The sequence below is a fragment of the Leptodactylus fuscus genome, chromosome 3 (genome assembly GCF_031893055.1).
Source record: "Leptodactylus fuscus isolate aLepFus1 chromosome 3, aLepFus1.hap2, whole genome shotgun sequence".
Taxonomy (NCBI): Eukaryota; Metazoa; Chordata; class Amphibia; order Anura; family Leptodactylidae; genus Leptodactylus; species Leptodactylus fuscus.
In genome coordinates, this window is record NC_134267.1 from 166,969,696 (window position 1) to 166,983,652 (window position 13,957).

Sequence of the window (13,957 nt, forward strand, 5' to 3'; positions counted from 1 at the left end):
CCCTCGCTCCACCCCCTCCCCCGTCGGCAGGGGGGGGCGGCTTTCTGCACTTCACCTCGGGCGGCAAAAGGGGCAGGTTCACCCCTGGCTATTTGCAGTAAAGATTTGAGTCAGAACCAGCGTTGATTGGCCGAATGCTATACAGTGTATAGCATTCGGCCAATCAATGCTGGTTCTGCAGGATGAGTAAAAGTAACATGGAAGGAGTAGGACATGGCACGAGGAGAATGATAGACCCACAGGATAGTACCTTTGAGTAGCAATCCCCAGCATTCCTCCTGTAGAACCAGAATTGATTGGTTGAATGCTATACAGTGTACAGCATTCGGCCAATCAACGCTGGTTCTGCAGGAGGCTCGTCTTTGAGGAGGAGGAGTCTAATATCTGCCCACAATGGAGACTGCATATTTAACATTAGAGCAGTCTTCATTCTGGTCCAATCTTAGACTCCGCCTCGTCAAAGACGAGCCTCTGCAGAACCAGCGTTGATTGGCCGAATGCCATACACTGCATAGCATTCAGCCAATCAATGCTGGTTCTGCAGGAGGGATGCTGCAATACTATCCTGAGGGGCCAACCATTATTATCAAATATCGAATCTCAAATATTTCACTACGCGCTCATCTCTAATCTGTACTTACCATAAACAAATTGTCTATAGTACACAATTTTAATATTTTACAGTATTGATATTTTTACACTAATGTACATTGAGTGTCTAATCTCATCTCATAGGATGTACAGTATGCTGACATTGATTACATGGAGAGACAAATGGACTTCACCTTAGGCAAAGACTTCCAAAGACTCCCTGAAATATTTGATAGAATCCGAACACAGGGAATGAGAGTCATAATCATGTTGGTATGTCATAAACTATATCTACTATTTTTAGATTATGGGTAGTATGATAATGGCACATTATATTTAAGCAGTTATATTATGTTTGTGTTACAGAATAATGATGTCTTGCTCTCAGGGAAGTTTCTTACAGTATAACTGCTAAGCAAAGAAAAAATTGTGTTTTCCGATTTTCCAAGTTAATTACTATGTGCAAAAAAATCTTGTAAATTTCACATTGGACCCTGAGCTACACAATAGTCTGACACCTACTGTTTTGTACATATTCCTTTGTAATGATAGATAATGAAATATATTTTGTACATTAAGTGAAATTATTCATGCAGTCAAAACAGATTTCCCTAACGTCATTTTTGTTCTTAATGTTTATGTAGGATCCAGGTATTGCAGGAAATGAGACCGATCCATACCCTGCATTCACAAAAGGAAAGGACCAGGATGTATTTATAAAATGGGATGACCAAAGTGATATTGTGTGGGGCAAGGTATGCATGTTAATTTTACATTGAAACATTGTCAGTTATGTGCTGAGAAACCATGTAAACCGATTCCGTGTTGCACTTTTTGTTGTCATTAGGTAACAATCCTGCATCTTTTATATTGTGTTTTTCTTTTGTAAGGTCTGGCCCGATCTACCTGGTGTATTTGTCAATAATTCTCTTGGCTGGGATGAACAAGTTCAAGTAAGTGCTGTAACCTCAAATTAATCTATTATTATTATTATTATTATTATTATTATTATTATTATTATTATTATATATTTTTCTGGCTATTCCCATCCACACATTGTAGAAAACTAGCCACATTTGAAATACCGTGGTTTCAAAAACAGTTGTGTTTTTGTAAATCCCAACATGTGATTTATAATAAGTATAATAGGGACAGAAAGTCTGTTGAAGAAAACACTGCAGACTTTCTAGGAAAAGCCCTGCGAAAAAAAAACTCTTTGAAATTCTGCCTCAGTTCTTTTCACAGGGATTTTTGGCTGCAGTTCACTATGTGGGGCTTTAGCCTCAAGTTACGCACCCTAATTATCAACTGCCCTGCAATTGATTGATTATTGTAGGTGCCAGGCAGGGCTGTTCTAATGTATTTGGGGTCCCTGTGTAAACTTTTTGAAAGTGGGCTCCCCAATATCCCCCCTAACTTAATTTCCCCTACCTCTCATCCACCAATGTTACATTAAAAAAAAAAAAATACTCACCAAACCATGTTCCTGTGGACCTGCAGGCTCTGACTGTAATGTCTACGGCTCTGTGCATTGCATTGCATTGCATTTCCCTTCCACAGACATTAACAGCCGAAGGCTGAATAATGGAGCACAGAGCTATTATCTCAGTGCTCCACTATAGTATTCAAACTCTATCTGAGATGTGGGATTGTCCTTATTCGATCCGGGGTGGCAACCATAGGGCCAGCTGTGGCTGCAATGTTGCACTTATGGTTAAAGCAGCCCTGTTGCCGTGAGTTGAACTCATTTTGATTTGTTATTGCGGATCTATTCTTAGGAAAGGTCACCCACGGTAAAGTCACAGAAATCTTTCAATTCAAGATCATTGAATACTTTGATGCCAATTTTGAACACTCATAAATTACCAAATCAAGAATTAGCAAAAATAATTAGTCTCATAGAAATGAATGGGAAAACTGACTTTCAGTTGACCTTAAGATGCTGGATGAATTGAAGAGTCATGTGCCAGGGACCAGACTTGACCTCAAAAGGAGTTTTTTTCTACCCCCAACCTTCCCTGTCATAAACAAATAGGGGGACACAACAAAATAACTTGTGCTTCTTTAGAGCCTTTACTAGAATAGTAATGTGGCTTATGTGCATGCATATTTCTATTTAGCTTTACAGATCTCATATAGCATTCCCAGATTTTTTCAAGAATGTGACGGTCGAATGGTGGAAAGAGCAGGTGAAAGATTATAGAAACAGTAGTATCCGATTTGATGGTCTGTGGATTGTAAGTATTACCTCTATTTGATTTACAAACCTTTAGTGTATGGCCATTATTACATCTAAATAAGCTCAAAGTGTTGACAGATTTCTTTGTATATTGTATAATGGTCAGGGTTTTATTTTCATATTGTAAAACTTTTTTAGCAGTCAGGGTTATATATTTTTATATTGTAAAACTCCAAGCCCCTCTATAGTCATAGATAGAGATGAGCGAACAGTGTTCTATCGAACTCATGTTCGATCGGATATTAGGCTGTTCGGCATGTTCGAATCGAATCGAACACCGCGTGGTAAAGTGCGCCATTACTCGATTCCCCTCCCACCTTCCCTGGCGCCTTTTTTGCTCCAATAACAGCGCTGGGTAGGTGGGACAGGAACTACGACACCGGTGACGTTGAAAAAAGTAGGCAAAACCCATTGGCTGCCGAAAACATGTGACCTCTAATTTAAAAGAACAGCGCCGCCCAGCTTCGCGTCATTCTGAGCTTGCAATTCACCGAGGACGGAGGTTTCCGTCCAGCTAGCTAGGGCTTAGATTCTGGGTAGGCAGGGACAGGCTAGGATAGGAAGGAGAAGACAACCAACAGCTCTTGTAAGAGCTAAATTCCAGGGAGAAGCTTGTCAGTGTAACGTGGCACTGACGGGCTCAATCGCCGCAACCCAGCTTTCCCAGGATCCTGAATGGAATACACTGTCAGTGTATTCCCGTATACCCGATATATACCCCGATACCCGTTCCAACGGTGTGCCCCCCCACCTTCACCCCAGAAATACCCTGCAAGTCCCCTAGCAATAGAATTGGGGCTATATACACCCACAATTTTTACTACTGGTATACAGTGCCATTGTCTGACTGGGAATTCAAAGAATATATTGGGAATACAAATACCCTCATTTCTTGCTACTGCCATATAGTGCCAGTTTCTGACTGGTAATTCAAAGAATATATTGGGGTTACGTGCACCCACAATTTTTACTACTGGTATACAGTGCCATTGTCTGACTGGGAATTCAAAGAATATATTGGGAATACAAATACCCTCATTTCTTGCTACTGCCATATAGTGCCAGTTTCTGACTGGGAATTCAAAGAATATATTGGGGTTACGTGCACCCACAATTTTTACTACTGGTATACAGTGCCATTGTCTGACTGGGAATTCAAAGAGTATATTGGGAATACAAATACCCTCATTTCTTGCTACTGCCATATAGTGCCAGTGTCTGACTGGGAATTCAAAGAATATATTGGGGTTACGTGCACCCACAATTTTTACTACTGGTATACAGTGCCATTGTCTGACTGGGAATTCAAAGAGTATATTGGGAATACAAATACCCTCATTTCTTGCTACTGCCATATAGTGCCAGTTTCTGACTGGGAATTCAAAGAATATATTGGGGTTACGTGCACCCACAATTTTTACTACTGGTATACAGTGCCATTGTCTGACTGGGAATTCAAAGAATATATTGGGGTTATAAATACCCTCATTTCTTGCTACTGCCATATAGTGCCAGTTTCTGACTGGGAATTCAAAGAATATATTGGGGTTACGTGCACCCACAATTTTTACTACTGGTATACAGTGCCATTGTCTGACTGGGAATTCAAAGAATATATTGGGGTTATAAATACCCTCATTTCTTGCTACTGCCATATAGTGCCAGTTTCTGACTGGTAATTCAAAGAATATATTGGGGTTACGTGCACCCACAATTTTTACTACTGGTATACAGTGCCATTGTCTGACTGGGAATTCAAAGAGTATATTGGGAATACAAATACCCTCATTTCTTGCTACTGCCATATAGTGCCAGTGTCTGACTGGGAATTCAAAGAATATATTGGGGTTACGTGCACCCACAATTTTTACTACTGGTATACAGTGCCATTGTCTGACTGGGAATTCAAAGAGTATATTGGGAATACAAATACCCTCATTTCTTGCTACTGCCATATAGTGCCAGTTTCTGACTGGGAATTCAAAGAATATATTGGGGTTACGTGCACCCACAATTTTTACTACTGGTATACAGTGCCATTGTCTGACTGGGAATTCAAAGAATATATTGGGGTTATAAATACCCTCATTTCTTGCTACTGCCATATAGTGCCAGTTTCTGACTGGGAATTCAAAGAATATATTGGGGTTACGTGCACCCACAATTTTTACTACTGGTATACAGTGCCATTGTCTGACTGGGAATTCAAAGAATATATTGGGGTTATAAATACCCTCATTTCTTGCTACTGCCATATAGTGCCAGTTTCTGACTGGTAATTCAAAGAATATATTGGGGTTACGTGCACCCACAATTTTTACTACTGGTATACAGTGCCATTGTCTGACTGGGAATTCAAAGAGTATATTGGGAATACAAATACCCTCATTTCTTGCTACTGCCATATAGTGCCAGTGTCTGACTGGGAATTCAAAGAATATATTGGGGTTACGTGCACCCACAATTTTTACTACTGGTATACAGTGCCATTGTCTGACTGGGAATTCAAAGAGTATATTGGGAATACAAATACCCTCATTTCTTGCTACTGCCATATAGTGCCAGTTTCTGACTGGGAATTCAAAGAATATATTGGGGTTACGTGCACCCACAATTTTTACTACTGGTATACAGTGCCATTGTCTGACTGGGAATTCAAAGAATATATTGGGGTTATAAATACCCTCATTTCTTGCTACTGCCATATAGTGCCAGTTTCTGACTGGGAATTCAAAGAATATATTGGGGTTACGTGCACCCACAATTTTTACTACTGGTATACAGTGCCATTGTCTGACTGGGAATTCAAAGAATATATTGGGGTTATAAATACCCTCATTTCTTGCTACTGCCATATAGTGCCAGTTTCTGACTGGTAATTCAAAGAATATATTGGGGTTACGTGCACCCACAATTTTTACTACTGGTATACAGTGCCATTGTCTGACTGGGAATTCAAAGAGTATATTGGGAATACAAATACCCTCATTTCTTGCTACTGCCATATAGTGCCAGTGTCTGACTGGGAATTCAAAGAATATATTGGGGTTACGTGCACCCACAATTTTTACTACTGGTATACAGTGCCATTGTCTGACTGGGAATTCAAAGAGTATATTGGGAATACAAATACCCTCATTTCTTGCTACTGCCATATAGTGCCAGTTTCTGACTGGGAATTCAAAGAATATATTGGGGTTACGTGCACCCACAATTTTTACTACTGGTATACAGTGCCATTGTCTGACTGGGAATTCAAAGAGTATATTGGGAATACAAATACCCTCATTTCTTGCTACTGCCATATAGTGCCAGTGTCTGACTGGGAATTCAAAGAATATATTGGGGTTACGTGCACCCACAATTTTTACTACTGGTATACAGTGCCATTGTCTGACTGGGAATTCAAAGAGTATATTGGGAATACAAATACCCTCATTTCTTGCTACTGCCATATAGTGCCAGTTTCTGACTGGGAATTCAAAGAATATATTGGGGTTACGTGCACCCACAATTTTTACTACTGGTATACAGTGCCATTGTCTGACTGGGAATTCAAAGAGTATATTGGGAATACAAATACCCTCATTTCTTGCTACTGCCATATAGTGCCAGTGTCTGACTGGGAATTCAAAGAATATATTGGGGTTACGTGCACCCACAATTTTTACTACTGGTATACAGTGCCATTGTCTGACTGGGAATTCAAAGAGTATATTGGGAATACAAATACCCTCATTTCTTGCTACTGCCATATAGTGCCAGTTTCTGACTGGGAATTCAAAGAATATATTGGGGTTACGTGCACCCACAATTTTTACTACTGGTATACAGTGCCATTGTCTGACTGGGAATTCAAAGAGTATATTGGGAATACAAATACCCTCATTTCTTGCTACTGCCATATAGTGCCAGTGTCTGACTGGGAATTCAAAGAATATATTGGGGTTACGTGCACCCACAATTTTTACTACTGGTATACAGTGCCATTGTCTGACTGGGAATTCAAAGAGTATATTGGGAATACAAATACCCTCATTTCTTGCTACTGCCATATAGTGCCAGTTTCTGACTGGGAATTCAAAGAATATATTGGGGTTACGTGCACCCACAATTTTTACTACTGGTATACAGTGCCATTGTCTGACTGGGAATTCAAAGAGTATATTGGGAATACAAATACCCTCATTTCTTGCTACTGCCATATAGTGCCAGTGTCTGACTGGGAATTCAAAGAATATATTGGGGTTACGTGCACCCACAATTTTTACTACTGGTATACAGTGCCATTGTCTGACTGGGAATTCAAAGAGTATATTGGGAATACAAATACCCTCATTTCTTGCTACTGCCATATAGTGCCAGTTTCTGACTGGGAATTCAAAGAATATATTGGGGTTACGTGCACCCACAATTTTTACTACTGGTATACAGTGCCATTGTCTGACTGGGAATTCAAAGAGTATATTGGGAATACAAATACCCTCATTTCTTGCTACTGCCATATAGTGCCAGTGTCTGACTGGGAATTCAAAGAATATATTGGGGTTACGTGCACCCACAATTTTTACTACTGGTATACAGTGCCAATTTCTAACTAGGAATTCAAAATGCGCAAGGCTCCCGGAAAGGGACGTGGACGAGGCCGTGGGCGAGGTCGGGGGAATGGTTCTGGGGAGCAAGGTAGCAGTGAAGCCACAGGGCGTCCCGTGCCTACTCCTGTGGGGCAGCAAGCATTGCGCCACTCCACAGTGCCAGGGTTGCTTGCCACATTAACTAAACTGCAGGGTACAAACCTTAGTAGGCCCGAGAACCAGGAACAGGTCTTGCAATGGCTGTCAGAGAACGCTTACAGCACATTGTCCAGCAGCCAGTCAGACTCTGCCTCCTCTCCTCCTATTACCCAACAGTCTTGTCTTCCTTCCTCCCAAAATTCCGAAGCTTTACAGAACAATAACCCAAACTGTCCCTGCTCCCCAGAGCTGTTCTCCGCTCCTTTCATTGTCCCTCAACCTGCCTCTCCACGTCACGATTCCACGAACCTAACAGAGGAGCATCTGTATCCAGATGCTCAAACACTAGAGTCTCCTCCATCTCCGTTCGATTTGGTGGTGGATGACCAGCAACCCACCCTCATCGACGATGATGTGACGCAGTTGCCGTCAGGGCATCCAGTTGACCGGCGCATTGTGCGGGAGGAGGAGATGAGACAGGAGTTGGAAGAGGAAGTGGTGGATGATGAGGACACTGACCCGACCTGGACAGGGGGGATGTCAAGCGGGGAAAGTAGTGTGGATGTTGAGGCAGGTGCAGCACCAAAAAGGGTAGCTAGAGGCAGAGGCAGAGGTCAGCAGCTTAGGCGAAGCCAGGCCACACCCGGAATCTCCCAAGATGTTCCAGTTCGTACCCAGCCCCGAAAAACTCCCACCTCGAGGGCACGTTTCTCGAAGGTGTGGAGTTTTTTCAAGGAATGCGCCGAGGACAGATATAGTGTTGTCTGCACAATTTGCCTCTCGAAATTGATTAGGGGCTCTGAGAAGAGCAACCTGTCCACCACTTCAATGCGCCGTCATTTGGAATCCAAGCACTGGAATCAGTGGCAGGCAGCAACGGCAGGACAAAGGCCGACTGCCGTTCACGCCACTGCCACTGCCTCTGCCTCTGCCTCTGCCACTGCCACTGCTGACTGTGCTGGCGATGCACTCCAGAGGACGAGCCAGGACACCACTTCATCTGCCTCCGCCACTTTGTTGACTTCTACCTCATCCTCCCCTGGTCCTGTCTTATCTCCTTCTCCTGCACCATCAAAGGCACCATCAGGCGTTTCTTTACAACAACCCACCATCTCTCAGACATTGGAGCGGCGGCAGAAATACACTGCTAACCACCCACACGCGCAAGCCTTGAACGCCAACATCGCTAAACTGCTGGCCCAGGAGATGTTGGCGTTCCGGCTTGTTGAAACTCCCGCCTTCCTGGACCTGATGGCAACTGCGGCACCTCGCTATGCCGTCCCTAGCCGTCACTACTTCTCCCGGTGTGCCGTCCCCGCCTTGCACCAGCACGTGTCACTCAACATCAGGCGGGCCCTTAGTTCCGCGCTTTGCACAAAGGTCCACTTGACCACCGACGCGTGGACAAGTGCATGCGGACAGGGACGCTACATTTCACTGACGGCACACTGGGTGAATGTAGTTGAGGCTGGGACTGCTTCCCAAACTGGCCCGGTGTACCTCGTCTCCCCGCCTAACATTCCTGGCAGGGACACGAGAAGAACACCCCCCTCCTCCTCCTCCTCCTCTACCGCCTCCTCCTCCGCCACCGCCTCCTCCTCCGCCACCGCCTCCTCCTCCGCTGTTAGATTGACCCCAGCTACGAGTTGGAAACGTTGCAGCACTGGCGTTGGTAGACGTCAGCAGGCTGTGCTGAAGCTGATCAGCTTGGGGGACAGACAGCACACTGCCTCCGAGGTGAGGGATGCCCTCCTCGATGAGACGGCAATATGGTTTGAGCCGCTGCACCTGGGCCCAGGCATGGTCGTTTGTGATAACGGCCGGAACCTGGTAGCAGCTCTGGAGCTTGCCGGACTCCAACATGTTCCATGCCTGGCCCACGTCTTCAACCTAGTGGTGCAACGTTTCCTAAAGAGCTACCCCAATGTTCCAGAGCTACTGGTGAAAGTGCGGCGCATGTGCGCCCACTTTCGCAAGTCGACAGTAGCCGCTGCTAGCTTAAAATCTCTCCAGCAACGCCTGCATGTGCCACAACACCGGCTTTTGTGCGACGTCCCCACACGCTGGAACTCAACGTTTCAGATGTTGAATAGAGTGGTTGAGCAGCAGAGACCTTTGATGGAATACCAGCTACAAAACCCTAGGGTGCCACAAAGTCAGCTGCCTCAGTTTCACATCCATGAGTGGCCATGGATGAGAGACCTTTGTGACATCCTACGGGTCTTTGAGGAGTCCACAAGGAGGGTGAGCTCTGAGGATGCGATGGTGAGCCTTACAATCCCGCTCTTGTGTGTTCTGAGAGAATCCCTGATTGACATCAGGGATAACTCAGATCACACAGAGGAGTTAGGGATAGCATCCGATCCGTCACAGCTGGAGAGTAGGTCCACACATCTGTCCGCTTCACTGCGTTTAATGGAGGAGGAGGAGGAGGAGGAGGAGGAAGAAGAGTTGTCCGATGATGTGATGGTGATACAGGAGGCTTCCGGGCAACTTCGAATCGTCCCATTGTTGCAGCGCGGATGGGTAGACATGGAGGATGAGGAGGAAATGGAGATTGAACTTTCCGGTGGGGCCAGAGGAGTCATGCCAACTAACACTGTGGCAGACATGGCTGAGTTCATGTTGGGGTGCTTTACAACCGACAAGCGTATTGTCAAAATCATGGAGGACAACCAGTACTGGATCTTTGCTATCCTTGACCCCCGGTATAAAAACAACATCTCGTCTTTTATTCCGGTAGAGGGGAGGGCCAATCGCATCAATGCTTGCCACAGGCAATTGGTGCAGAATATGATGGAGATGTTTCCAGCATGTGACGTTGGCGGCAGGGAGGGCAGTTCCTCCAGTAGGCAACCAAGTTCTCACCGGTCCACACAAACGAGGGGCACACTGTCTAAGGTCTGGGACACCTTGATGGCACCCCCTCGCCAAAGTGCCGCCACGGAGGGTCCTAGTGTCACCAGGCGTGAGAAGTATAGGCGCATGTTGCGGGAATACCTTTCCGACCACAGCCCTGTCCTCTCCGACCCCTCTGCGCCCTACACGTATTGGGTGTCGAAGTTGGACCTGTGGCTTGAACTTGCCCTATATGCCTTGGAGGTGCTGTCCTGTCCTGCCGCCAGCGTCCTATCTGAGAGGGTGTTCAGTGCAGCCGGTGGCATCATCACTGACAAGCGCACCCGTCTGTCAGCTGAGAGTGCCGACCGGCTCACTTTGATAAAAATGAACCACCACTGGGTAGAGCCGTCATTTTTGTGCCCACCTGTGTAAAGCACCCCAACATGAAACTCCATGTCTGTACTCAACCTCTCCAATTCCTCCGCATCCTCATACTCATCCACCATAAGCGTTGCACAATTCTGCTAATACTAGGCTCCCTCCACCCTGATTTCCCCCAACTCTGCTGGTTAGAGGCTCCCTCCACCATGAATTTGCCCAAACTGGGCTGTTTAGAGGCTCCCTCCACCATGAATTGGTCCAAACTGGGTTTTTTAGAGGCTCCCTCCACCATGAATTTGCCCAAACTGGGCTGTTTAGAGGCTCCCTCCACCATGAATTGGTCCAAACTGGGCTGGTTAGAGGCTCCCTCCACCATGAATTTCCCAAAACTTGGCTGTTTAGAGGCTCCCTCCACCATGAATTTGCCCAAACTGGGCTGTTTAGAGGCTCCCTCCACCATTAATTGGTCCAAACTGGGCTGGTTAGAGGCTCCCTCCACCATGAATTTGCCCAAACTTGGCTGTTTAGAGGCTCCCTCCACCATTAATTGGTCCAAACTGGGCTGGTTAGAGGCTCCCTCCACCATGAATTTCCCAAAACTTGGCTGTTTAGAGGCTCCCTCCACCATTAATTGGTCCAAACTGGGCTGGTTAGAGGCTCCCTCCACCATGAATTTGCCCAAACTGGGCTGTTTAGAGGCTCCCTCCACCATTAATTGGTCCAAACTGGGCTGGTTAGAGGCTCCCTCCACCATGAATTTGCCCAAACTGGGCTGTTTAGAGGCTCCCTCCACCATGAATTGGTCCAAACTGGGGTGGTTAGAGGCTCCCTCCACCATGAATTGGTCCAAACTGGGGTGGTTAGAGGCTCCCTCCACCATTAATTGGTCCAAACTGGGCTGGTTAGAGGCTCCCTCCACAATTAATTGGTCCAAACTGGGCTAATTAGAGGCTCCCTCCACCATGAATTGGTCCAAACTGGGTTTTTTAGAGGCTCCCTCCACCATGAATTTGCCCAAACTGGGCTGTTTAGAGGCTCCCTCCACCATGAATTGGTCCAAACTGGGCTGGTTAGAGGCTCCCTCCACCATGAATTGGTCCAAACTGGGGTGGTTAGAGGCTCCCTCCACCATTAATTGGTCCAAACTGGGCTGGTTAGAGGCTCCCTCCACCATTAATTGGTCCAAACTGGGCTGGTTAGAGGCTCCCTCCACCATGAATTTGCCCAAACTGGGGTGGTTAGAGGCTCCCTCCACCATTAATTGGTCCAAACTGGGCTGGTTAGAGGCTCCCTCCACAATTAATTGGTCCAAACTGGGCTAATTAGAGGCTCCCTCCACCATGAATTGGTCCAAACTGGGTTTTTTAGAGGCTCCCTCCACCATGAATTTGCCCAAACTGGGCTGTTTAGAGGCTCCCTCCACCATGAATTGGTCCAAACTGGGCTGGTTAGAGGCTCCCTCCACCATGAATTTCCCAAAACTTGGCTGTTTAGAGGCTCCCTCCACCATTAATTGGTCCAAACTGGGCTGGTTAGAGGCTCCCTCCACCATTAATTGGTCCAAACTGGGCTGGTTAGAGGCTCCCTCCACCATTAATTGGTCCAAACTGGGCTGGTTAGAGGCTCCCTCCACCATGAATTTCCCAAAACTTGGCTGTTTAGAGGCTCCCTCCACCATTAATTGGTCCAAACTGGGCTGGTTAGAGGCTCCCTCCACCATGAATTTGCCCAAACTGGGCTGTTTAGAGGCTCCCTCCACCATGAATTGGTCCAAACTGGGGTGGTTAGAGGCTCCCTCCACCATGAATTGGTCCAAACTGGGGTGGTTAGAGGCTCCCTCCACCATTAATTGGTCCAAACTGGGCTGGTTAGAGGCTCCCTCCACAATTAATTGGTCCAAACTGGGCTAATTAGAGGCTCCCTCCACCATGAATTGGTCCAAACTGGGTTTTTTAGAGGCTCCCTCCACCATTAATTGGTCCAAACTGGGCTGGTTAGAGGCTCCCTCCACAATTAATTGGTCCAAACTGGGCTAATTAGAGGCTCCCTCCACCATGAATTGGTCCAAACTGGGTTTTTTAGAGGCTCCCTCCACCATGAATTTGCCCAAACTGGGCTGTTTAGAGGCTCCCTCCACCATTAATTGGTCCAAACTTGGCTGTTTAGAGGCTCCCTCCACCATGAATTTGCCCAAACTGGGCTGTTTAGAGGCTCCCTCCACCATTAATTGGTCCAAACTGGGCTGGTTAGAGGCTCCCTCCACCATGAATTTGCCCAAACTGGGGTGGTTAGAGGCTCCCTCCACCATTAATTGGTCCAAACTGGGCTGGTTAGAGGCTCCCTCCACCATTAATTGGTCCAAACTGGGCTGGTTAGAGGCTCCCTCCACCATGAATTTGCCCAAACTGGGCTGTTTAGAGGCTCCCTCCACCATGAATTGGTCCAAACTGGGCTGGTTAGAGGCTCCCTCCACCATGAATTTCCCAAAACTTGGCTGTTTAGAGGCTCCCTCCACCATTAATTGGTCCAAACTGGGCTGGTTAGAGGCTCCCTCCACCATGAATTGGTCCAAACTGGGGTTTTTAGAGGCTCCCTCCACCATGAATTGGTCCAAACTGGGGTTTTTAGAGTCTCCCTCCACCATGAATTGGTCCAAACTGGGGTTTTTAGAGTCTCCCTCCACCATGAATTGGTCCAAACTGGGGTTTTTAGAGGCTCCCTCCACCATGAATTTGCCCAAACTCTGCTGGTTAGAGGCTCAATCCACCCTGATTTTCAAAACAAATGTTGGTGCCAACCTCAACTTACTACAAGGGCCAAATTCACTGCTGGTGACAAGCTCTCCTCACTGCAAGTGCCAAATACACATGTTTCAAGGTGTTTTCCTACTGTCAGAGAGGTGGTATTGAGTGTGTAAAGTGTGTAGTTGTTAGGCTGTGATGTTGGGGTAATAGAGGGTCTTTGGTGTGTTAGATGCCCCCAGACATGCTTCCCCTGCTGTCCCAGTGTCATTCCAGAGGTGTTGGCATCATTTCCTGGGGTGTCATAGTGGACTTGGTGACCCTCCAGACACGGATTTGGGTTTCCCCCTTAACGAGTATCTGTTCCCCATAGACTATAATGGGGTTCGAAACCCGTTCGAACACACGAACATTGAGCGGCTGTTCGAATC

At 46.2% G+C, this 13,957-nt stretch overlaps 1 protein-coding gene across 1 annotated transcript in view; it reads left to right on the forward strand.

Moving 5' to 3' along the window:
• SI (sucrase-isomaltase) overlaps positions 1-13,957 on the forward strand; it is a 160,997-nt gene that overhangs the window by 126,606 nt on the left and 20,434 nt on the right. Inside the window, exons 55-58 of the mRNA XM_075268726.1 lie at positions 736-864; positions 1,236-1,346; positions 1,482-1,544; positions 2,712-2,828. Of these exons, the coding sequence (XP_075124827.1) occupies positions 736-864; positions 1,236-1,346; positions 1,482-1,544; positions 2,712-2,828 (420 nt within the window). The remainder of the gene's footprint in view (positions 1-735; positions 865-1,235; positions 1,347-1,481; positions 1,545-2,711; positions 2,829-13,957) is intronic.